Source organism: Kryptolebias marmoratus, linkage group LG20 (genome assembly GCF_001649575.2).
Source record: "Kryptolebias marmoratus isolate JLee-2015 linkage group LG20, ASM164957v2, whole genome shotgun sequence".
NCBI classification, from domain to species: domain Eukaryota; kingdom Metazoa; phylum Chordata; class Actinopteri; order Cyprinodontiformes; family Rivulidae; genus Kryptolebias; species Kryptolebias marmoratus.
The window spans coordinates 426,962-445,441 of NC_051449.1; the positions used below are offsets into that span (position 1 = coordinate 426,962).

The 18,480-nt window shown below is 44.7% G+C and overlaps 3 protein-coding genes across 3 annotated transcripts; all 3 read left to right on the top strand.

Moving 5' to 3' along the window:
- The first annotated feature begins 1,661 nt into the window (after positions 1-1,661).
- Positions 1,662-4,661, top strand: LOC108249632 (zinc finger protein 846). Its single transcript, XM_017439123.3, has 2 exons — positions 1,662-1,896; positions 3,024-4,661. Exons 1-2 carry the CDS (start codon positions 1,725-1,727, stop codon positions 3,983-3,985), a joined length of 1,134 nt encoding a protein of 377 aa, XP_017294612.3. The 5' UTR covers positions 1,662-1,724; the 3' UTR covers positions 3,986-4,661.
- Positions 4,662-4,863: 202 nt separating this feature from the next.
- LOC119618052 (zinc finger protein 62 homolog) lies at positions 4,864-17,618 on the top strand. Its single transcript, XM_037981908.1, has 9 exons — positions 4,864-5,143; positions 6,555-7,406; positions 8,981-9,145; positions 9,783-10,660; positions 11,266-11,324; positions 11,405-11,553; positions 12,152-12,320; positions 12,805-13,010; positions 14,803-17,618. The coding sequence occupies exons 1-9, from the start codon at positions 4,972-4,974 to the stop codon at positions 16,407-16,409; spliced, it is 4,257 nt and encodes a 1,418-aa protein (XP_037837836.1). The 5' UTR covers positions 4,864-4,971; the 3' UTR covers positions 16,410-17,618.
- On the top strand, positions 8,842-11,247 carry LOC108249633 (zinc finger and BTB domain-containing protein 49). The gene is made up of 2 exons (XM_025002236.2): positions 8,842-9,145; positions 9,783-11,247. Exons 1-2 carry the CDS (start codon positions 8,971-8,973, stop codon positions 10,724-10,726), a joined length of 1,119 nt encoding a protein of 372 aa, XP_024858004.1. The 5' UTR covers positions 8,842-8,970; the 3' UTR covers positions 10,727-11,247.
- Positions 17,619-18,480: the final 862 nt, after the last annotated feature.

Sequence of the window (18,480 nt, forward strand, 5' to 3'; positions counted from 1 at the left end):
CATCATCAGCAGGTTCTGCTGCTCTGGAGCTCCAAGTGGATGTTGGCACGACGCCAGGGCGGAAAGACATCAGCAATGACCTCAGAGGAGCAGCTGCTGCTGACCATCAACCTGGGAAGGGTCAAAGGTCATCTGGAGTCCATCGTTCTACAGAGAGAAAGATTATTCACAAGAAAACAGATTCACCCTGAAGGTCAGACCGTGCAATGAGCTCCATCTCATCCTCTACAGGCCTCAGTCAGCAGGTTAAAGGTCAAAGGTCAAAGCCTCTACTTTCTAAAAACAACATGGCAGCAAAAATTCTAAATGACCTTTATTTGTTTCCTAAAAACGGATCCGTTTCTTCGTTTCAACATTTGATGTTTAAAATGAATAAAATATGAGTTTATATTTTATCTGCAGCTCGCGGCGTCCTGTTTGTGTTTACACTCTTCCTGAGTTGGGTTGTGCTTTTGTTGTGTAATTATTTTTAATGACATTTTGTTTCTTCTGCAGGAACAAACGATCCACACCTGAGAACCTGTGCTGCTCTGTGAGCTCCTCCTACACCTCCTGCAGGTTCCTCCTCCTCCTCCTCCTCCTCCGTGCTCTGGCTGCTGTCAGCCGCTCTGTCAATAAAACCCAGACAGGCAGGGAGCAGATAAAACAAACACCCACCGCCTGCTGCACCACTGGGGGAGGAGATATGAATTATTCACCAGCACAAACTCAGGGTTCATGACGGGAACTGAGAAGGTCTGGAGGTTTGGATTTATTAAAGAAGCAACAAAGATGCTGCAGGTTATTCTATGAAGCATTACAGAAACAATAAACGCATCAACGCCTGTTTGTCTTCTCCTTTTGTTGTCATTTAACTTTAACCTCAGTCCACCTTAAACTCCTCCTGTCAGCTGATGGTTCTTTATTCCTTGACTTTTTCCTGTTTTAGGCTTTAAAAAACAAATTACAAACAACATACCACCACTGGTTATTCACCCACAAACTGCTGAATTAAATAACTGTAATAATTCTGATTTTATCCCAACAATCAAACTCTGGAAGGTCAAGCTTTAAAGTTATCAATGCTGCAGTATTAAAATATAAAATGCAGCAGCTTGAATGCCTGAATATTGACCGCCACCTGTTGGAGGTTCAGGAGAACTCCATCCACGTTAGAGCAGCCATTTTTATTCTCCATTTCAGTCTAAATAACACAAAACAAAAAGTGCTGGTCTCTGAGAGGCAACAAATATGTTTGTGTGTGTGACTAAACTGGCAATACAATCAAAAGTCTTAAGACTAAAACAACAGGAATGTCTTTGTAAAACTGAAACAGGTGTAACCTTAAAAATCTAGCGGGTAAATAAATAAATAAGAGTTTTAAACTGGAGGTTTCTGCAGAAAATCAGGTTGTACAAAGAAATAAAATCTAATTTAACTACAGTTTTAAAGAATTAATAAGGTCAACATTGACACAAAATGGAAACCAGAGTTTGATTTTCCCTCCACAGGAACCTCATTAAGGAAGGAGGTGAAATTACTGGTTTTGTAACTTGTAATAAACCTGATAAGATTAAAAACTTGTCTCTAATTGATCTTTAGGGGAGCCGCAGTTCGGCTCCAGGCCGCTGGGTGGCGCCGGAGTGACGTCAGGCTGTTTTCCTGCCGTCATTCAACAAGAAGCGGCGGATTCATGTTGACTGTTTCCTGTTTCTGGTTTCATCAGCTCTCTGTTTTCAGTCAGGATGATTTCAGTTCATCACCTGAGGGATTTTATCGGTGACAGATTAACCGCAGCAGCCGCGGAAATCTTCTCCGAGTTCGAGAAGACGATCCTGCGGTACGAAGAGGAGCTCGACCGGCAGCGGAGGCTGCTGGATGTCCGCTGGAACCCGAAGATAAAGCAGCTCAGTGTCGGTATGTAGCTCCGGAACGGGCCGAGGGAACCAGCAGGTAACCAGGAGATAACGAGCAGATAACCAGAGACGCTTTTATGATCAGTTAAGAAACAGGAAATGAAGCCGGAAGTCACAAAGTTACACCGAACTGACTGTTAGCTTAGCTTCATTAGCGGGTAGTTAAGCTAACGCAGCTATAGCAGAGCACGTTGTTTGAGGAGTTTATTAATGTTTGGTTGTCACATGAGGAAAGGGCTTCCTGAGAGGGGCTGTGTTATTCCTAACAAAATGAGCCTTCCTGGAGGATCTCCTGAGGATGATCCTGGATGTGTTGCAGGGATCTGGGGCTCTTGGTTTGGAGATTCTGGAGGTTTTTGTTGATGCAGGTTTTGATGTGACCTCAGAACAGAGGTGGTGTGATTTTTCAGCGGTAGCCTCTTTAGCAGAAAGCCTCCAGTCTGAAGTGCTGCTATAGGATGGAATTAGCATCAGCAGGTCTGACGTGTGTAATAAAAGGTGAATACTCTGAGAACAATGAGAGGTGATTCATTGACCCATGTGGGGGAGAGGGGCTGCCATGTTGGCGTAAACCTGGTGGAGCAGAAGTCATTCTGTGTGTGACATTCTAACTGTGATTTATTGAAGTCTGCAGCTCTGATAAAGCCTCCATCTGGATGGATTTTTAGCCTCCTTAGCGTCAGGATCTGGTTGAAACAGCAGCTAATTCCAGATCAGCAGATCATGGCTCTGCGTGGTCGAGTAGTTACACAAACCTCAGCAGATCTGTCCGCTCTGAAGAGCTGGTGTCCTCGTAGTTCAACCACGCTGTCAGGAACTCAGTCAGGTTTCACAAGATAACATCAGGAGACGCAGGTCATCTGTGTCCTTCAGCGGAGAACGCACATCTGACAGGAGGGCACCGGGTGGAGGTGATCTGTGTGGGACTCACACCCCGACGGCCCGTCTTTGTTTGCATTCTCCAGTACCAGCACTTCTGAGGATGAAGGTTCTGCCTCACAGCGCCGCTGTGTGAGGTGGATCTCCTCAGAGACGTCGGCTCTGAGGAGATCCACCTCTGAACGTCGGCTCTGAGCATCTGAACGGTTCTGATTAATATTTAACCTCTTTATCATCTTGTCCTTTCAGACCTGCAGCAGGAACCGGTCCACAAGACGGAGCTGATCCTCACAGACCAGGAGAGGAACTCCAGCCTGGACTGGGAGGAACCAGAACGTCCATGGATCAAAGGAGAGCAGGAGGAGCCAGAACTGCAACCTCTGCAGAACCAAGAAGAACAGGAGGATCGAGAACCAGAACCTCCAGAGATCAAAGAAGAAGAAGCAGAGGAGGAGGAAGAAGATCAGCTCCACCTGAAGCAGGAGACCGATCCGTTTCTGGTGACGGTTCTGTGTGAAGAAAGAGAACCAGAACCAGACGGGGAGCAGCTCGCCTCTCAGAGTTCTGCTGGACCTGAGGACCAGGACCCGTTTTCATGGCCCGATGACAACACAGAGCGGGCGCTAAAGAAGGTGGATCTCACGGACGGTCATCGTGGTAACGAGGCCGCCAAATCAGGAGCAGCAGAGGGGTTGTTTTCTTGTCCGATCTGTTGGAGAACGTTCAGTAGGAAGGCACACCTGAGCTGTCACATGAAGGTCCACAGAGCCAGGAACCCGACCTCCGGCAAGCTGCAGTACTGCTGCCCCATCTGCGGGAAGAGGTTCTCCGCCTGCAGTTATTTAATTATCCACATCAGGAGCCACACTGGGGAGAAACCCTTTCCTTGTGAAGTTTGTGGAAAAGGGTTCAGTATTAAAGACAGCCTTAAAGTCCACATGAGGATCCACACCGGGGAGAAGCCGTTTTTCTGTGAAACCTGTGGGAAAAGATTCAACCAAGCCTCGCTTCTAAAGCGTCACATGAGGCTGCACTCGGGTGTCAAGACGTTTACCTGTCAAATCTGTGCGAAACATTTTATCCGTAGAGATCATTTGACGTCTCACATGAAAATCCATGAAGAAAATAAGCAGTTTTCTTGTCAAACCTGCGGGAAAAGTTTTGTCCGTAACGATTATCTGAAGTCTCACGTGAAGGTTCACAAAGTTTGAGCCAATGTGTAGAAAAAAAGTCAGAAAAGACTTGAATCCTCTCCACATTCAAAGAGTTTTATTTGTTATAATTCTTGTTTTAGATTTTCACATCAAAATGTTCGACTCAGTCAAGATAATAAGATTTAATCTTTTTTACTTTGTAAAAGTTTTAACTCTGAAATCTGCTTCAGTTTTTTCCATTCTGCTGCTTTTAGCTGTAATCTAAGCTATATTTAGCTTTTTTTTACATTTAGCTTTTAGCTACAGTTTTCTAATTCGGACATTTTTAACAAAATGTGTTGAGTTGATGATTATTTGCTATAAAAGCTTCAAAATGTTATTGTACTTTTAGCTGATTAAAAACAGGCATTACACCTTAATACTTACAAAAATATAAAAAAATAAAGTGTTCATGAGGCTTTATTTTGTTTATTTTGAACTGTTCAAACAATATATTAGATAAAATTTAAGTTATTTTTATTTGTACTTTGTACGGATAGTTTTGTTGGGTTTTTTTTGGACATTTCTTTAATTCATTTGCTGTTTTACCTTCTTCTTGTCATTTATTGATTAATTGACTGAAAGGTTAGGTGTACATCTTTCCCTAACTATAACAGAGTGTTTTTATTTTTTCCAGGTTTGTAGCAGCTGTATGATCAAGTCACAGATGATTAAATTACATTTATACCTTTAATACCCTGACTATCTTCTTTATTTTTTCTTTTATTATTTTAAACTGAGAGCTTCACAAGTTATTACCCCTTATGTTATAGCTCGATTTAATTTAGGTAATGTGTTTTAATATTTAAATGTTGTAAATAAAGAACTAACAGCAGATAATCTTCAGTTTTATTTTTGTAGTTGGCCTCCAGGCCGCTGGGTGGCGCTAAAGCGGCGGCGCGTTGTTTTCCAGTCGCCTTTAAACAACAGAAAAAAGCTGCTGTTTGGGTCCGGTGGTTGTGTTTTCGTTTTTTAATTTAATATTTAATCAGTTTTCAGTAACAATGTCCTCAGTTCATCACCTGAGGGAGTTTATCGGTGACAAATTAACCGCTGCCGCCGCGGAAATCTTCTCCGAGTTCGAGAAGACGATCCTGCGGTACGAAGAGGAGCTCGACCGGCAGCGGAGGCTGCTGGATGTCCGCTGGAACCCGGGGAAAAAGCTCAAAATAATCGGTATGTAGCTCTGAGACGAAGACGGTCTGAATGAACCGTCTGAAAGCTCTTTTCGACACAATTCAGAAACAGGAAACGAACCCGGAAGTCGGCAGAAACGCACAGATTTACTCCGAACCGGACAAGTTTGTGAGGCTAAGCTAACAGGCTAGCTAAGCTAATAAAGTTAATGGCTGCGTGTATTTACTGGAGCGTTTGGAGAAAAATGTTTCGGGTTTTATTAATTTTTTTTTCACGTCTGTTGCTCTTTAATCCCCAGAAATCATTTATATTATTATAAAATATTTGTTTTATTCACTGACAAACAGAGAGTCACAGTTTCTGTCAGAAATGGACCAAAATAACACCTTGTTTCAAAATTTAATTATATTTGACATGTTTCCTTCTGAGACAAGGAGCTCTGTAATAAACCCAAATGAATGACTTTTTACAATAATGATGAATGTTATTAAAGATAATGAAGAGATTTTGAAAAATAAAATATATTTACATATTTCCCTACCAGGGTCTTTATTAGAAACAGGAGGTGACCAACCTGAGATTTCCTCTAAAAGTATTGAAGCTTTTTTTATTTCAGGATCTTTTAGCTGAATAAAGACTTCAGATGTCTGATAATCGATGAGTTCGACACGTTTCTCATCAGCTGATTTCAGATGAGATCGCAGAAATTAACCTTTTAATCGAGTTCATGATGAGGATTAATCAAACATCAGATGTTAGTTTTTATAGAAACAGATTAATTTAAATGTTTCCTCTCTGTCTATAAGTTATTTTGGTCACTTCCTGTCAGCAGCCTGTTTCTGTCCAACTGAGGGTTAAAAGAAAAAAAAACAGCTGAAACAGGAACTCTTATTCATCCTTTTGTAGCCCCACAGTAGACGAATGCGTGGCGACAGAAAACTTTAAATCTGCATTATTTTATTTTAATTTAGACTCTGGGAACGTGTGCACGGTTACTGTTATTATTTCTCTCCTGAGGGTTGATTTTAGGCCGTTTGTTTAGAGTCAGGAGACATCTTTGTCCTCCTCTGCAGAACTATCAACGTAACTTCTGGAGCTTTATTCGTCTTTGAGGGACACTTAAGGTGGAAAACGGGTCCGGATCAGAACCTACAGCGCTTACTGTTTGTGTGATTTTTAAGAAGAGGAATAATCGATGGTTAGACGACATGTTTTGTGTTTCTTCTCACGTTGAGATCTGGAGAGGATTCTCGTCCTCCTCCGTCACCACCTGACTGGATTATAATCTATAATCTTTACAGCAGCTATGGGAGAGGAGAGGACTGATCGAGCTGCAGGACTGAATTATCTGCTGATGAATCGGTCATGAATGAATGATGAATCAAAATTCATGTTTGTGGGTTCGCTCCGGTCCGTTCATGTCTTCCTTCTGTCTTTTTTGTCCTTTCAGACCTGCAGCAGGAACCGGACCACAACACGGAGCGGATCCTCACAGACCAGCAGGAACCAGAACCAGAACCAGAACCTCCACAGATCAAAGAGGAGGAGGAGGAGGAGCGGCTCCACCCGAAGCAGGAGAGCGACACGTTTACAGTGACTTTGTTTGAGGGAAGTGACCTGAGTGAATCAGAACCAGACAGGCAGCGGCCCGTCTCTCAGAGGTCTGCCGGACCTGAGGACCAGGACCAGGACCAGGACCAGGACCTGGACCTGGATCAGGATTCAGGGTCGAAGACGTTGGAGCGCAGTCACAGTCCTGATGGATCTGGAACTTGTTCCTGCAGGATCTGTGGGGGAACGTTCTCTGAGAGTTCCCTCCTGATGAGCCACATGAAGGTCCACGCGGTCCAGAACCCAGAACCCGGCCGGCGGCGGCGGCACTGCTGTCCCGTCTGTGACAAGAAGTACACCGCCAGCAACAACTTAGCCATCCACATGAGGATCCACACGGGCGAGCGGCCGTTCTCCTGCCAGACCTGCGGGGAGACGTTCATTCGGACCGAAAGACTCCGGAACCACATGAGGATCCACGCCGGAGAGAACTCCGACGCCCGGCAGCATTCCTGCCCCGCCTGCGGCAAGAAGTTCTTTTCCCGGAACGATTTAGCCATCCACACCAGGAGCCACACCGGGGAGAAGCCCTTTTCCTGCAGGTTCTGTGGAAAGAAGTTCAGCATCAGCGGGAACTGTAAGGTCCACATGAGGATCCACACGGGCGAGAAGCCGTTCTCCTGCCAGAGCTGCGGCCGAAGTTTCACCAGCAACGCCAGCCTGAAGGTCCACATGAAGGTCCACACGGGCTGAGTTCTGCCCCGAGACCCGGGACCCGGCTCAGTCTGATCCCGTCCTCCAGTTGGTCCTTTTCATCGGTTTAGTTTTATAAACTTTTATCATCTTAACTCGACTTTTAATCTGAACAGAATTCAGCTTCACTGAGCTGCAGATTCTCATCCTGGTTTGTTTTTATTCATCTTCTGCCTCTGAGGCTAAAAACAGGACATTAAACTCAGATTACAGCTCAGTTTTCTGTCTAAAATCAATTTTGTCTCCAGAACTTTAGAATCAAGAACAGATTTAGAGTTTTCAGGTTTCTAAACAAACTGTTTTTGTCCACACGATAAAAAAACGATATAAGAACAAAGTTCAGATTCTGAAAGAAAAGTTCAAAATGTTGAGAATTTATTCAAAACAATCTGAGCCGAAATATTAGGAAAACATTAAAATGTTAGAAATACTTTTTTAAACTGTAAGATTTAATTCAAAACAAGTTTTAATATCAACAAAGTTTAATTTTAGCCGATTAAAAACAAAACTGAAAGATTTAAGGACTAAAACAAAAACGTGAAACTGTTCAGTTTGAACTGAATAAAAAGAAACATATCATGTTTTTTCTGTTGCTGTTGTTACTTTTATAAATAACATTTTAATTTATTTTTCTTCTGTCTGTCATTCCTGCCAACTTTTACAACTTTCCTCTTCTAGAAATTAACCAGAAAAACGAGTCCTGACGTCAACAAAAAACCACCATATCAGTTTGTTTCTTGTATTCAAATACAAGAAGTTTGATTTTATTCACAAATAAAGCTTTATGAGGTTGTCGGCGGGAGGATTTGTTCTGTTCTTACAGTTTTTTAATTAATATTTTGTTATTTCAGGTCAAGACGAGACGTTTTCAGCACATCTGACTCCTCATCTGTAATCATGTTCTGTAAACTTTTTAAGACGTCTGAGGAGATCCTGATACGTTTTCTCTCTACATCACCCACCAGCTAACGCTAAAAAGTAGGCGATAATGGTTTTACCTTTATCTGTGTTTGCTCTGTTAGCAAAATATCTCAGGAACCAGTGGATGGATTTTAATGAAACTTAGAAAGTCATCAGTGGATAAACATCTGCAGCTGATTGACCGTAGCTGGTTATAACGCAGTCATTTTTACAGATATTAAGACAACATTTAGTGTGGTGGTAGCTGAGAGTCATCCACAACACACTCTGAGTGTTAACAGATTAAATGAGATCTTAAAATATAACCAAACGTTTTTGTTACGATTTCACCAAAACAGGTAAAAGTTGGATGGTCTTAGTTTAAAGCATTAAAAGCAACAGGTAGGTGTTTATTTATTATAAGCTTCGCAGTTTAATAACCTCCGAGTTATTTTGTTTAATTTTTTTTTTTATTAATATTATAAACGTTACATGCAGTAACTCTTCCGCGGCGCTGGGTGGCGCCAGAGCTCCGCGGCGCTGCGTCAGCCGCCATTAAACGGCTTAAGAAGAAGCTGCGGTTTTAGCTCGTCAGCCTGTAGACTGTTCTTCTTTTCTTTTCTCCACCGTTTGACCAGATTTGAGTATATAAACCAAACAAAATGTCTTCAGCTCGGTTCCTGAAACTGTTCATCAGCGAGCGACTGACCGCCGCTGCGACGGAAATCTTCTCCGAGTTCGAAAAAACGATCCTGCGGTACGAAGAGGAGCTCGACCGCCAGCGCAGACTGCTGGATTCCGCCACCAGGAAACACGGGAAAAAAACGAAGAAAATCAGTATGTAGCTCTGGGTGAACCAAGCAGAAGCTCGTTCAGGCAGAGTTTAAGGGCAGGGAGTTAACCTGGATCCAACAAAGACGCACAAAGTTCCACCGAACCGGGGAACCGGATCAGGAGGCTAGCGAAGCTAACAGGCTAACAAAGCTAATGGATGCGTGTATTTACTGGAGCGTTTGGTTTAAAATGTTACTTTATAACCAGATTCAGTTAGCCAGCGATCCTAGCCTTAATCTGAACCAATTCTTACTTCTATATGACCCTAAATTTAAAGTCATTTCACATAACTTGTCCTAATTTCTTATTTTTAATGCCCTCATGTAGTGATTCCAGCCTTTATCTTAACCATATTGTAATCCAGATGAATATCTGATAGTAATATAAGTTAGTTTACATCGTCTCCTTTTAAGAGGGGAACAAAGAGGCCCGTGATGGAGGCGGGTTCTGGATTTACTTTGAGCAGAACCCAGTAAAATAATAAATGTACAGAAGAGGTCGACGCACTAAACCGAGATGTTCCACTACCAAACAGAACCAGGTCCACAGAAATCCCCGTCCAGTCAGAGTCCTGTAGGTCCGGTCCGATCCGGCCCGTTCGTCATTTAACCTCTCTGTTTTTATTATTTTATCCACTCAGGACTCCAGCATGAAGCGGCCCACGAGATGAACCTGATCGTCATCGACCAGGAGAGGAAGGAACCAGAACCTCCGCAGACCACCATGAAGCAGCCAGAACCAGAACCTTTGGAGGTTGCTGTGAAGCAACCAGAACCTTTGGACATCACTGTAGAGCATCCAGAACCTTTGGAGATCACTGTAGAGCAAGTGGAACCAGAACCTATCCATGATGATGTAGAACCAGAAGAACCAGAACCTCCACACGTCAGTCCAGATCAGGCGGCACCAGAACCTCCACGGGTCATCGAAGCTCGGGCGGCACCGGAACCTCTAGGGGTCATCGAAGCTCAGGCGGCACTAGAACCTCTACGGGTCATCAAACATTGGGCGGCACCAGAACCTCCACAGGTCATCGATTCTTGGGTGACAACAGAACCGATCCGGATCAAAGAAGAGGAGGAGGAGCTCTGCACCAGTCAGCTGCAGGTGAAGGAGGAGGCCGACGCCATCATGGTGACGGTTCTGCAGGACGACAGCGACTTCAGCGAGTCGGAAACGGACGACGACTCCTCCATGTCTTCCACTTCCTCCGGCTCCGACACGTCCGGGGTTCTGTACTCCTGCCTGATCTGCGGGGAAACATTCACGGAGCACCCGAACCTCCTGGTGCACATGAGGGTCCACACGGCGAGGAGCCCGACGTCGGACAAGCTGCAGCACTGCTGCCCCATCTGCGACAAGCGGTACACGACCCGGGACAGCCTGGTGATCCACATCCGGAGCCACACTGGCGAGAGGCCCTTCTCGTGCCGCTTCTGCGGGAAGCGCTTCAGCCGCAACGGGAACTGCAAAATGCACATGAGAATCCACACGGGCGAGCGGCCATATTCCTGCGAAGTCTGTGGCAAAACTTTCACTTTGAACTCTTACCTGAAAACTCACATGAAGGTCCACACGGGCTGAACCGACAGTCCAACCTGTACCGTCTCAACACAGCGTGCATGTTTTTAGACGAGCTCTGAAACATTCAAATTAAAGGCCGAGCAGTCCTGCGGGGAGGGAGAATGCATATCACCCGCCTCCCTTCACACCGGAGGTTTAGATGATTTGGTCAAACCCTAAAAAATAAAATCGACACGTGATTTACTCTCAGCTATCACCGCATCAATATCTGTAAAGTTATCTGAGTTTTAGTCATTTTTGTGTTTCTTGAGGTCAGTTGACTGTGGCGGCCATCTTGATTTGGCTTGGTTCCAGAGGTTAGTCAGTTATAGGTGTTCATCCAGTGATTATTTACTGAAACACACAAGCAGAAACATTATCACCCACCTTCAGCTTACTTCTTTATTTGAAGACTTTTCTGTTATTTCTAACTGATATCCTAAATTTATTAACTCCTGAACTTACTACATTTGTTACATTTTCCTTTTTTATTAATCTGTGTTGATGTTTGTAAATGTTTCAAATAAACGATTAAAAACTGATGCGGTCCTTGTTTTAAGCCCTCCCCGCCGCTGGGGGCGCTGAATCTGCAGTCGCCATTAAACCGGAAGTGGTTTCAGTTGGAAGACTACTTTTCATTTTTCCTGGTTGAATATTTAGGCAGCGTTTAGTAATAATGTTGCCAGTTTATCATCTCAGAGAGTTTATAGGTGAAAGACTAACAGCCGCTGCAGCAGAAATCTTCTCCGAGTTCGAGAAGACGATCCTGCGGGTCGAAGAGGAGCTCGACCGGCAGCGGAGGCTGCTGGATGTCCGCCGGAACCCGGAGATAAAGCTGCTCAGAGTCGGTATGTAGCTCCGGAACGGGCCGAGGGAACCAGCCAGGGTTTTAAAAACAGTAAACGAGACACTAAGTCAAAGAAGTTACGCCAAACCGAAGCTAAGCTAACAAAAACAGGTTTTCCTGCCACTGACGGCGCCGGACGAGATTCGTGGCCGCCATCTTGCTAGGTGCTACGCCGAGTTTTCTGAGAAGAGGCTCCTAACAGGCTGGGTCTAACATTAACCTGACTCAGTGGGCTCCTCTGATCATTGTAACTAAAATATAATAACTTTAAATACTTAATTACATGTCTGTCTAAACATAACTGTAACCATAACTAACTTTTAGCCTAAATTAATGATTGGACAACATCATTTCCTGCCAGAACTGTGGGATCATCAGGTGTCGTCCCAGCAGACATTTTTTTAAAAGGTCCGAGTCCTGTCAGTCCAGGTGAGAGGGAGAAACCACCACAGCTGGATCAAACACTCAGAACCAGAACCATATTAACTGAGGTCCACACAGACCCCCCTCCAGTCTGGGTTCTGCAGGTTTGGACCGGTCCGTTCAGAACCTTTCTGTTTAATATTTAACATCTTTGTTTTCTCGTGTGGTTCTTTCAGACCTGCAGCAGGAACCGGTCCACAAGACGGAGCTGATCCGCACCGACCAGGAGAGGAAGTCCGGGAGGAACCAGAACCAGAACCTCAACACATCCATGAAGAGCAGGAGGAACCAGAATCTAAACACGTCAAAGATGAAGAGGAGGAGCTCTGCACCAATCAAGAGGATGTCCTGAAACACATGAAGGTCCAGACGGTCCGGGTCCTGGACTCGGACAAACTGTAGCTGGTGTCCACACCGACAAGAAGCTCAGTCTGGAGTGATGCTGTCCGGAACCGGAGCCCCACGTTTCACCAGAGGAACCACCGAGCTTTACGATGATGTCACAGAGTCTGTGAGGAGCTTCACCTCTGGAGGACCCGGGTGGGACAGCAGGAGGAGGCCGGTGCCGGTCCGATAGGTGGTGGTTCTCCTGCTGAAGGGTTGTATCTCAGGTGCTCCAGTTCAGAACGTTACCTGCAGTCCGTCTCCAGATTTATGTTGGCTTTAAAACATTTAACTGTCGGGCCTGCAGAGAATAAAATGACCGCTTGGCGGCGCTGAAGGACCATCCGGTTGTTTCCCAGCCGCCATTTAAACACCGAGAGAAGATGTGAGGCAGGAGAGGGGTTGTTTGTCGCTTCGTCGGCTGGAGGACGGTTGTTTCCTGACCACAGCTGAAAGTCAAAGCAGCTTTTCTGTTGAAAATGTCCTCAGTTCATCACCTGAGGGAGTTTATCGGGGACAGATTAACCGCCGCCGCCGCGGAAATCTTCTCCGAGTTCGAGAAGACGATCCTGCGGTACGAAGAGGAGCTCGACCGGCAGCGGAGGCTGCTGGAAATCAGCTGGAACCCGGAGATCAAGCTGCACAGAGTCGGTATGTAGCTCCGGAACCAGCCAGAGGCTCGTTTAGAGCCGAACCCGGTGTTAGAGACGAGCCGGCGGCCAGGTTACCGAGCGGAGGCTGCTGTAGGTGGCCGCGTCTGTGCCTCATCAGAAAACATAATTTTAACAGAAAAGAGACTTTTATAAAATGACCCTACTGTCAGTAATAAAAGGTATGAGCATGTTAGTTTTAACAGGTGTGGTCTGTTGGAAATATGTCGGCCTAAAATTAAAAAAAACGTTAAAATCATTGAAACTGTCCTCGAGTGGAGCTGTCTCTGAGCCTCTGAATGTTGGTTTATTCTGATTAAATGTTGTGTTTATTCTAAATAAAACTGTTTTATTAGTGTGTTATTAATGTAGCTCAGTGTAGTTAGGGCGTTTATATTGATTAAACTACCAAACAGCTTTTTGTTACTCTTCACCTCTGTTCAGTCCTTCAAAATAAGAATCTAGTGGATGATCATGTTTTTGCCCTTCTGTGTGTGTGTGTCTGTCTGTTACCAAAGCATCCCATGAACCATTGGATAAATGTTAATAAAGCTTTGCAGAAAGCAGTCACTGAGCCAACCTGATTCAAGATGGCTGCTCAACAACAAACAGATTCTGACCTTTAAACTGAGGTGGTAGTAGCTGAGGGTCATTCTGACATCTCATGGTGACATCATGAATATTATAGCTGAAGTTGATGTTGGCGGGCGATATGCATTCCTTCAGGGAACGGTAGGCCTTTAATTAAACTCACAACGTTTAAACTTTATAAAACAGGATTCCTGGATTATTACAGCACAATAGAAGTAGATCGGAGGTAAACAGTTTATTAAATGTTAATCGGTCGAACCAAAGTAAAAATAAAGGCTGGTTTCTGCTCCGAGGATGGGTCGGGTTCGAGGCTCTTTGTTCGTTTTGTAAAGCTGAAACCTGAGAGCTCCTCTGTTGGAGGTCAGGCTTTCCTGTTTGATTAGACGGCGTCCTTCGCCCCCCCCCTGTCTTCTCTGTCCAACACGTGGTCCTCGGAGGTGTCCCTCATCCTGGAGGAGTGGGAGGACAGCCGTCCTGTTCGACCTGCAGACGCGTCACTCCTCTGTTCTCTGACTCAGTAACTGTCAGGATCTCTGCAGGTTTAAAGAGTATTTGTATTAAATTCATCTGTTTTTATTAATTGTTCAGGTTATAAATGCTGTCAGAGCTTAGATGAATATATTCTTGGTTTATTAGAAACACGAGTTTTACTGCAGCAGTTATTCTTTCTGTTTTGGTGAAAAGAGGACCTGAAAACCAAACTGATTATTTTTAACGGATGTTTTTCTAACAGCTGGACTCGTGTCTCTGCAGACGTTCTGCTTCTCATCTACATTCAGACAGAGAGCGGCGCTCCTGGAGGTGTTATATAAGCCAGCCTCACATGTTGATTACACTCCCTCTCCTCACAAAGGAGAACCGTTAGGGTTGTTTTGTTCGCCTGCCTCACAAAAGAGCTGCTTTGTTCGCCTGAATGACGGCGCTGATTGGAGTGAAAATGACCGGGTTCCAGGCTCAGCGCTTGGCTGCAGAAAGCTTTCTAAAGCAGCTCGAAGCGAGGAGGAGGAGGAGGAGGAGAAGGAGGAAGGCTCAGATTTCAGATGTTATTTTCCTCTTCAATCAGCGCCTTCATTCATGTGAACAAAGCCGGGCCAGAATCAGCACGTTGGTTCTGAAACCGGCCCGGTGTGGCCAAGATCCTTCCTTATCTGAACAAATCTGTTTAATGTTTCATTTCTTTCTTCATAATTTTGTCCTTTTAGGTCTGCAAGACGAAGAAGCAGAACCAGAACCTTCGCGGATCAAAGAAGAAGAAGAAGAAGAAGAAGAAGAAGAAGAGGAGGAGGAACCAGAACCACTCCAGGTCAAAGACGAAGATGAGGAACTCTGCACCAATCAAGAGGAAGCTGAGCTGCAGCTGAAGGAGGAGTCCGACCCGTTTCTGGTGACGGTTCTGTACGGAGAAAGTGACCAGAGTGAAGCGGAACCGGACAGTGAGCAGCTCGCCTGTCAGAGTTCTGCTGGGTCTGAGAGCCAGGATCTGGATTCTGGGTCCAATGGAACCGCAGAGCACGGGGACGGTCGTCACGGTAACGACGCAGACAGATCTGAAGCGTCTGAGAGGTCGTTTCCGTGCTCGATCTGCGTGGAGACTTTTCCCGAGAATTCCCTCCTGATCCGACACCTGAGCACCCACACGGTCCGGAGCCCCGGCTCCAACAAAGTGCAGCATTGTTGCCCCATCTGCGACAAAAGGTACTCTGCCCGGAATAATTTAGTCATCCACATGAGGAGCCACACGGGAGAGAAGCCCTTTTCCTGCAAGATGTGTGGGAAGAAGTACACGACTCGAGCCAACTTGGTCGTCCACATGAGAAGCCATACGGGCGAGAAACCCTTCTCCTGCAAGGTGTGTGGGAAAACCTTCGGCAGCAATAAAACCTGTAAAAACCACGTCAAAATCCACACAGGCGAGAGGCCATATTCCTGCCCCACCTGTGGGAGAACCTTCACCCGGAACGCCAACCTGAAGTCCCACATTAAAACCCACACCCGCGAGAAGCAGAACCCCGACCAGTGGAAGCACTGCTGCTCCACCTGTGGCAAAAAGTTCTGCCAGCGAAGTCAGCTGGTCATCCACGTGAGAACGCACACCGGCGAGAAGCCGTTCTACTGCAAACTGTGTGGGAAAAGGTTTACTGTCAACAACAGCCTTAAAATCCACATGAGGGGCCACACGGGCGAGACGCCGTACGCCTGTAAGGTCTGCGGAGTGAAGTTCAGCTCCAGCGACAGACTCCGGTACCACATGAGAACTCACACCGGGGGCAACCAGAACACCGACAAGCGGCGGCACGCTTGTCCCACCTGTGGCAAAAAGTTTGTCAAACCGAGTTATTTGATCATCCACATGAGGACCCACACCGGGGAGAAGCCTTTTTCCTGCAAGATCTGTGGGAAAAAGTTTACCAGCAACGGCTACTGCAGGATCCACATGAGGAGCCACACGGGCGAGCAGCCGTACTCCTGCGGCATCTGTGGGAAAACCTTCACCTATAAAGGAGTCTTCAGCGGCCACATGAGTATCCATGCAGCCGAAAGCCAGAAGTCCGGGAAAGCGCGGCCGTGGTGCTTCACCTGCGGCAAAACGTTCATCTCTCGTTACCATTTAGCCGTGCACATGAGGAGCCACACCGGAGAGAAGCCGTACTCCTGCACATTCTGTGGGAAGAGCTTCAGCAGCAACGGGAACTGTAAGATCCACATGAGGATCCACACGGGCGAGAAGCCGTACTCCTGCAAAACCTGCGGGAAAACCTTCACGTTCTGTTCGCAGCTGAAGTTTCACATGAAGGGCCACGCAGGCTGAGGAGGAGGAGGGTGATGATCTGTGGAGGAAGGTTACAGGAGAGGTTCGAAACCTGGGAGAAATAAAAAGCCTTAAATTTATACAACAAGCACAGCTTAAAAACGAAAGAGCAGTTTTTAAGGTTAAATTAAATTCAGACAGTTTGTCAAACTGAGTTTCTTTGGGTCAAAATCAAACTTTGTTCCAACTCGACAGCCAAACATTTTATTTAAAAAAGAAAAAGGAAGTCGAGCTTCTCAGATTTTTTATGTTTAATCATTTATCCAGAAAATAAACTAATTAGTTTCAAGTTTAAACCATTTTTATTGTAATTTTACAACATTTAAAAGACACCAAAAATCATTTTTCCTGCTTTCTTCTTTATCAGCAACTTTAACTTATTTCCAGTCTGAACAAAAATGGCCGCTGGCCGTCAGAACGGTTAAATTTAAAGATGAAAACGTGCAGCTTCGGGGGATCTAAGACGTTTAAATGCAGGTTTTTGTGATGTGAGGAATGAGGCCATTATTAATTATTTTAAAAGGTATCTGGAGTTTTCATGTTTCCATCCAGCTGGAGAAAAGCAGCCCCACAGCATGATGCTGCCACCACTGTGCTTCAGGCTGTTTGGGAGACCAGAACAAGCTCCCCTGCCTCAGAGTCCAGACATGAGGAGAACCCAGGTGATTGTAGAACCCGTGGAACCCAAGCAGAACGTTCTCCTCCTGGCAGCTCCCTCGGCCCGTTCGGTTTCTGGTTCTGGTTCTGGACTATATTTAAATCAAAAGCTGCTTTTACCAAAGTTTTAGTTTCATCAACCAGATTTTTGCAGTTTTTTCCGTTAAATGTAAATTTAATGAACGTGTCCCGTTTTTTACGTTTACAAAGGAAACCTTCAGTTTGTGTCTGTGGGTAAGAAGAACTGACTGAAACTTTAGTTTTTTTAGTGTCGGAGTGAGTTTGTTAACCAGTTCTTTCGTAGATCAGTAGAAAGTTTTAAAGTTTGTTTGAATTATTGTGAATTGTTCTGATGTGATGAAGTCAGTCTTGTTGGTTCTGTGTCTCCAGCTCGTCTCGTTGTGTCTAAAATGATGAATTATGGTTCAGATTTTCTGCTTTAACTTGTAGTTTTTCTGAGTTATCCGCCGCACTAACTTAGTTTTCAGGTTTAACACTAACTGAAGTGACTGCATGTCTGTAAATATTCCAATAAAGCTGTTTTATCTCAGCCTCTCCTTCTTCCTCTGGTTTTTATTTCTACAGGACTTTTTTCTTTGGTTTTTTTAATGGAAGCGGTGATCTCTGGAGGTCTTCCTGTTTAACAACAAACTGATCCCAAAATAAAAGCTTCTGAAGATGTTCTGAGATTTTAAAAAGTTTGATTCAGCCGCAGATTAAACTCTGTCCTCACAACAGAGAACCGTTTGGGTTTCTGTTTGGCTCCCATGAATGAAGAAGTTAGAGGCTGAAATCTGAGATCTCTTCCTGTTCAAAGTTGTTGGATCTTTATTTATCTTTATGTCAAACCTTCTGTTTCTACAGAGACTTAAGATCTCTTATGAATCTAAAACATAAAAAATTAAATTTAAACCTGTTAAAAAAAAATTTTTACCTAAAGTTAAGAATCAGCCACAACTTGAAGACAGGAACTCCTTCTCTCCTGACATGAAGACAGCCATCTACCTGCTGGAACAATATGAATCAGACAGTTTTAGACACATTCAGTGTCTTGGTTTTGATTTGAATTGTAGATTTATTTATAGGTCAAGACTCCTAAAAGGACAAATTAACCTAAAGTAAAATAAAGTGAGCAAAAACAGAATAAATACCATCAGAGTCCAACGGTTGATGCTGAACGTGTTTGGGGTTTTATTTTTATTTTTAAATCACTTTATCAATGTCAATGATGCGTTTGAAGAAGCTGGGAAAAGTTAATTGGATGCAGATGAATAAAACGTGACATGATTGTGATGAAATGTTTGATATCGTTCAGTTCAACCTCCAGCCTTCAGTGACTCCAGTAGGTTTTCAGCTTCTTATAAAGTTTTACTGAACTAAACTGAACGCCAGCAGCTCGAAGACATCCGGACGT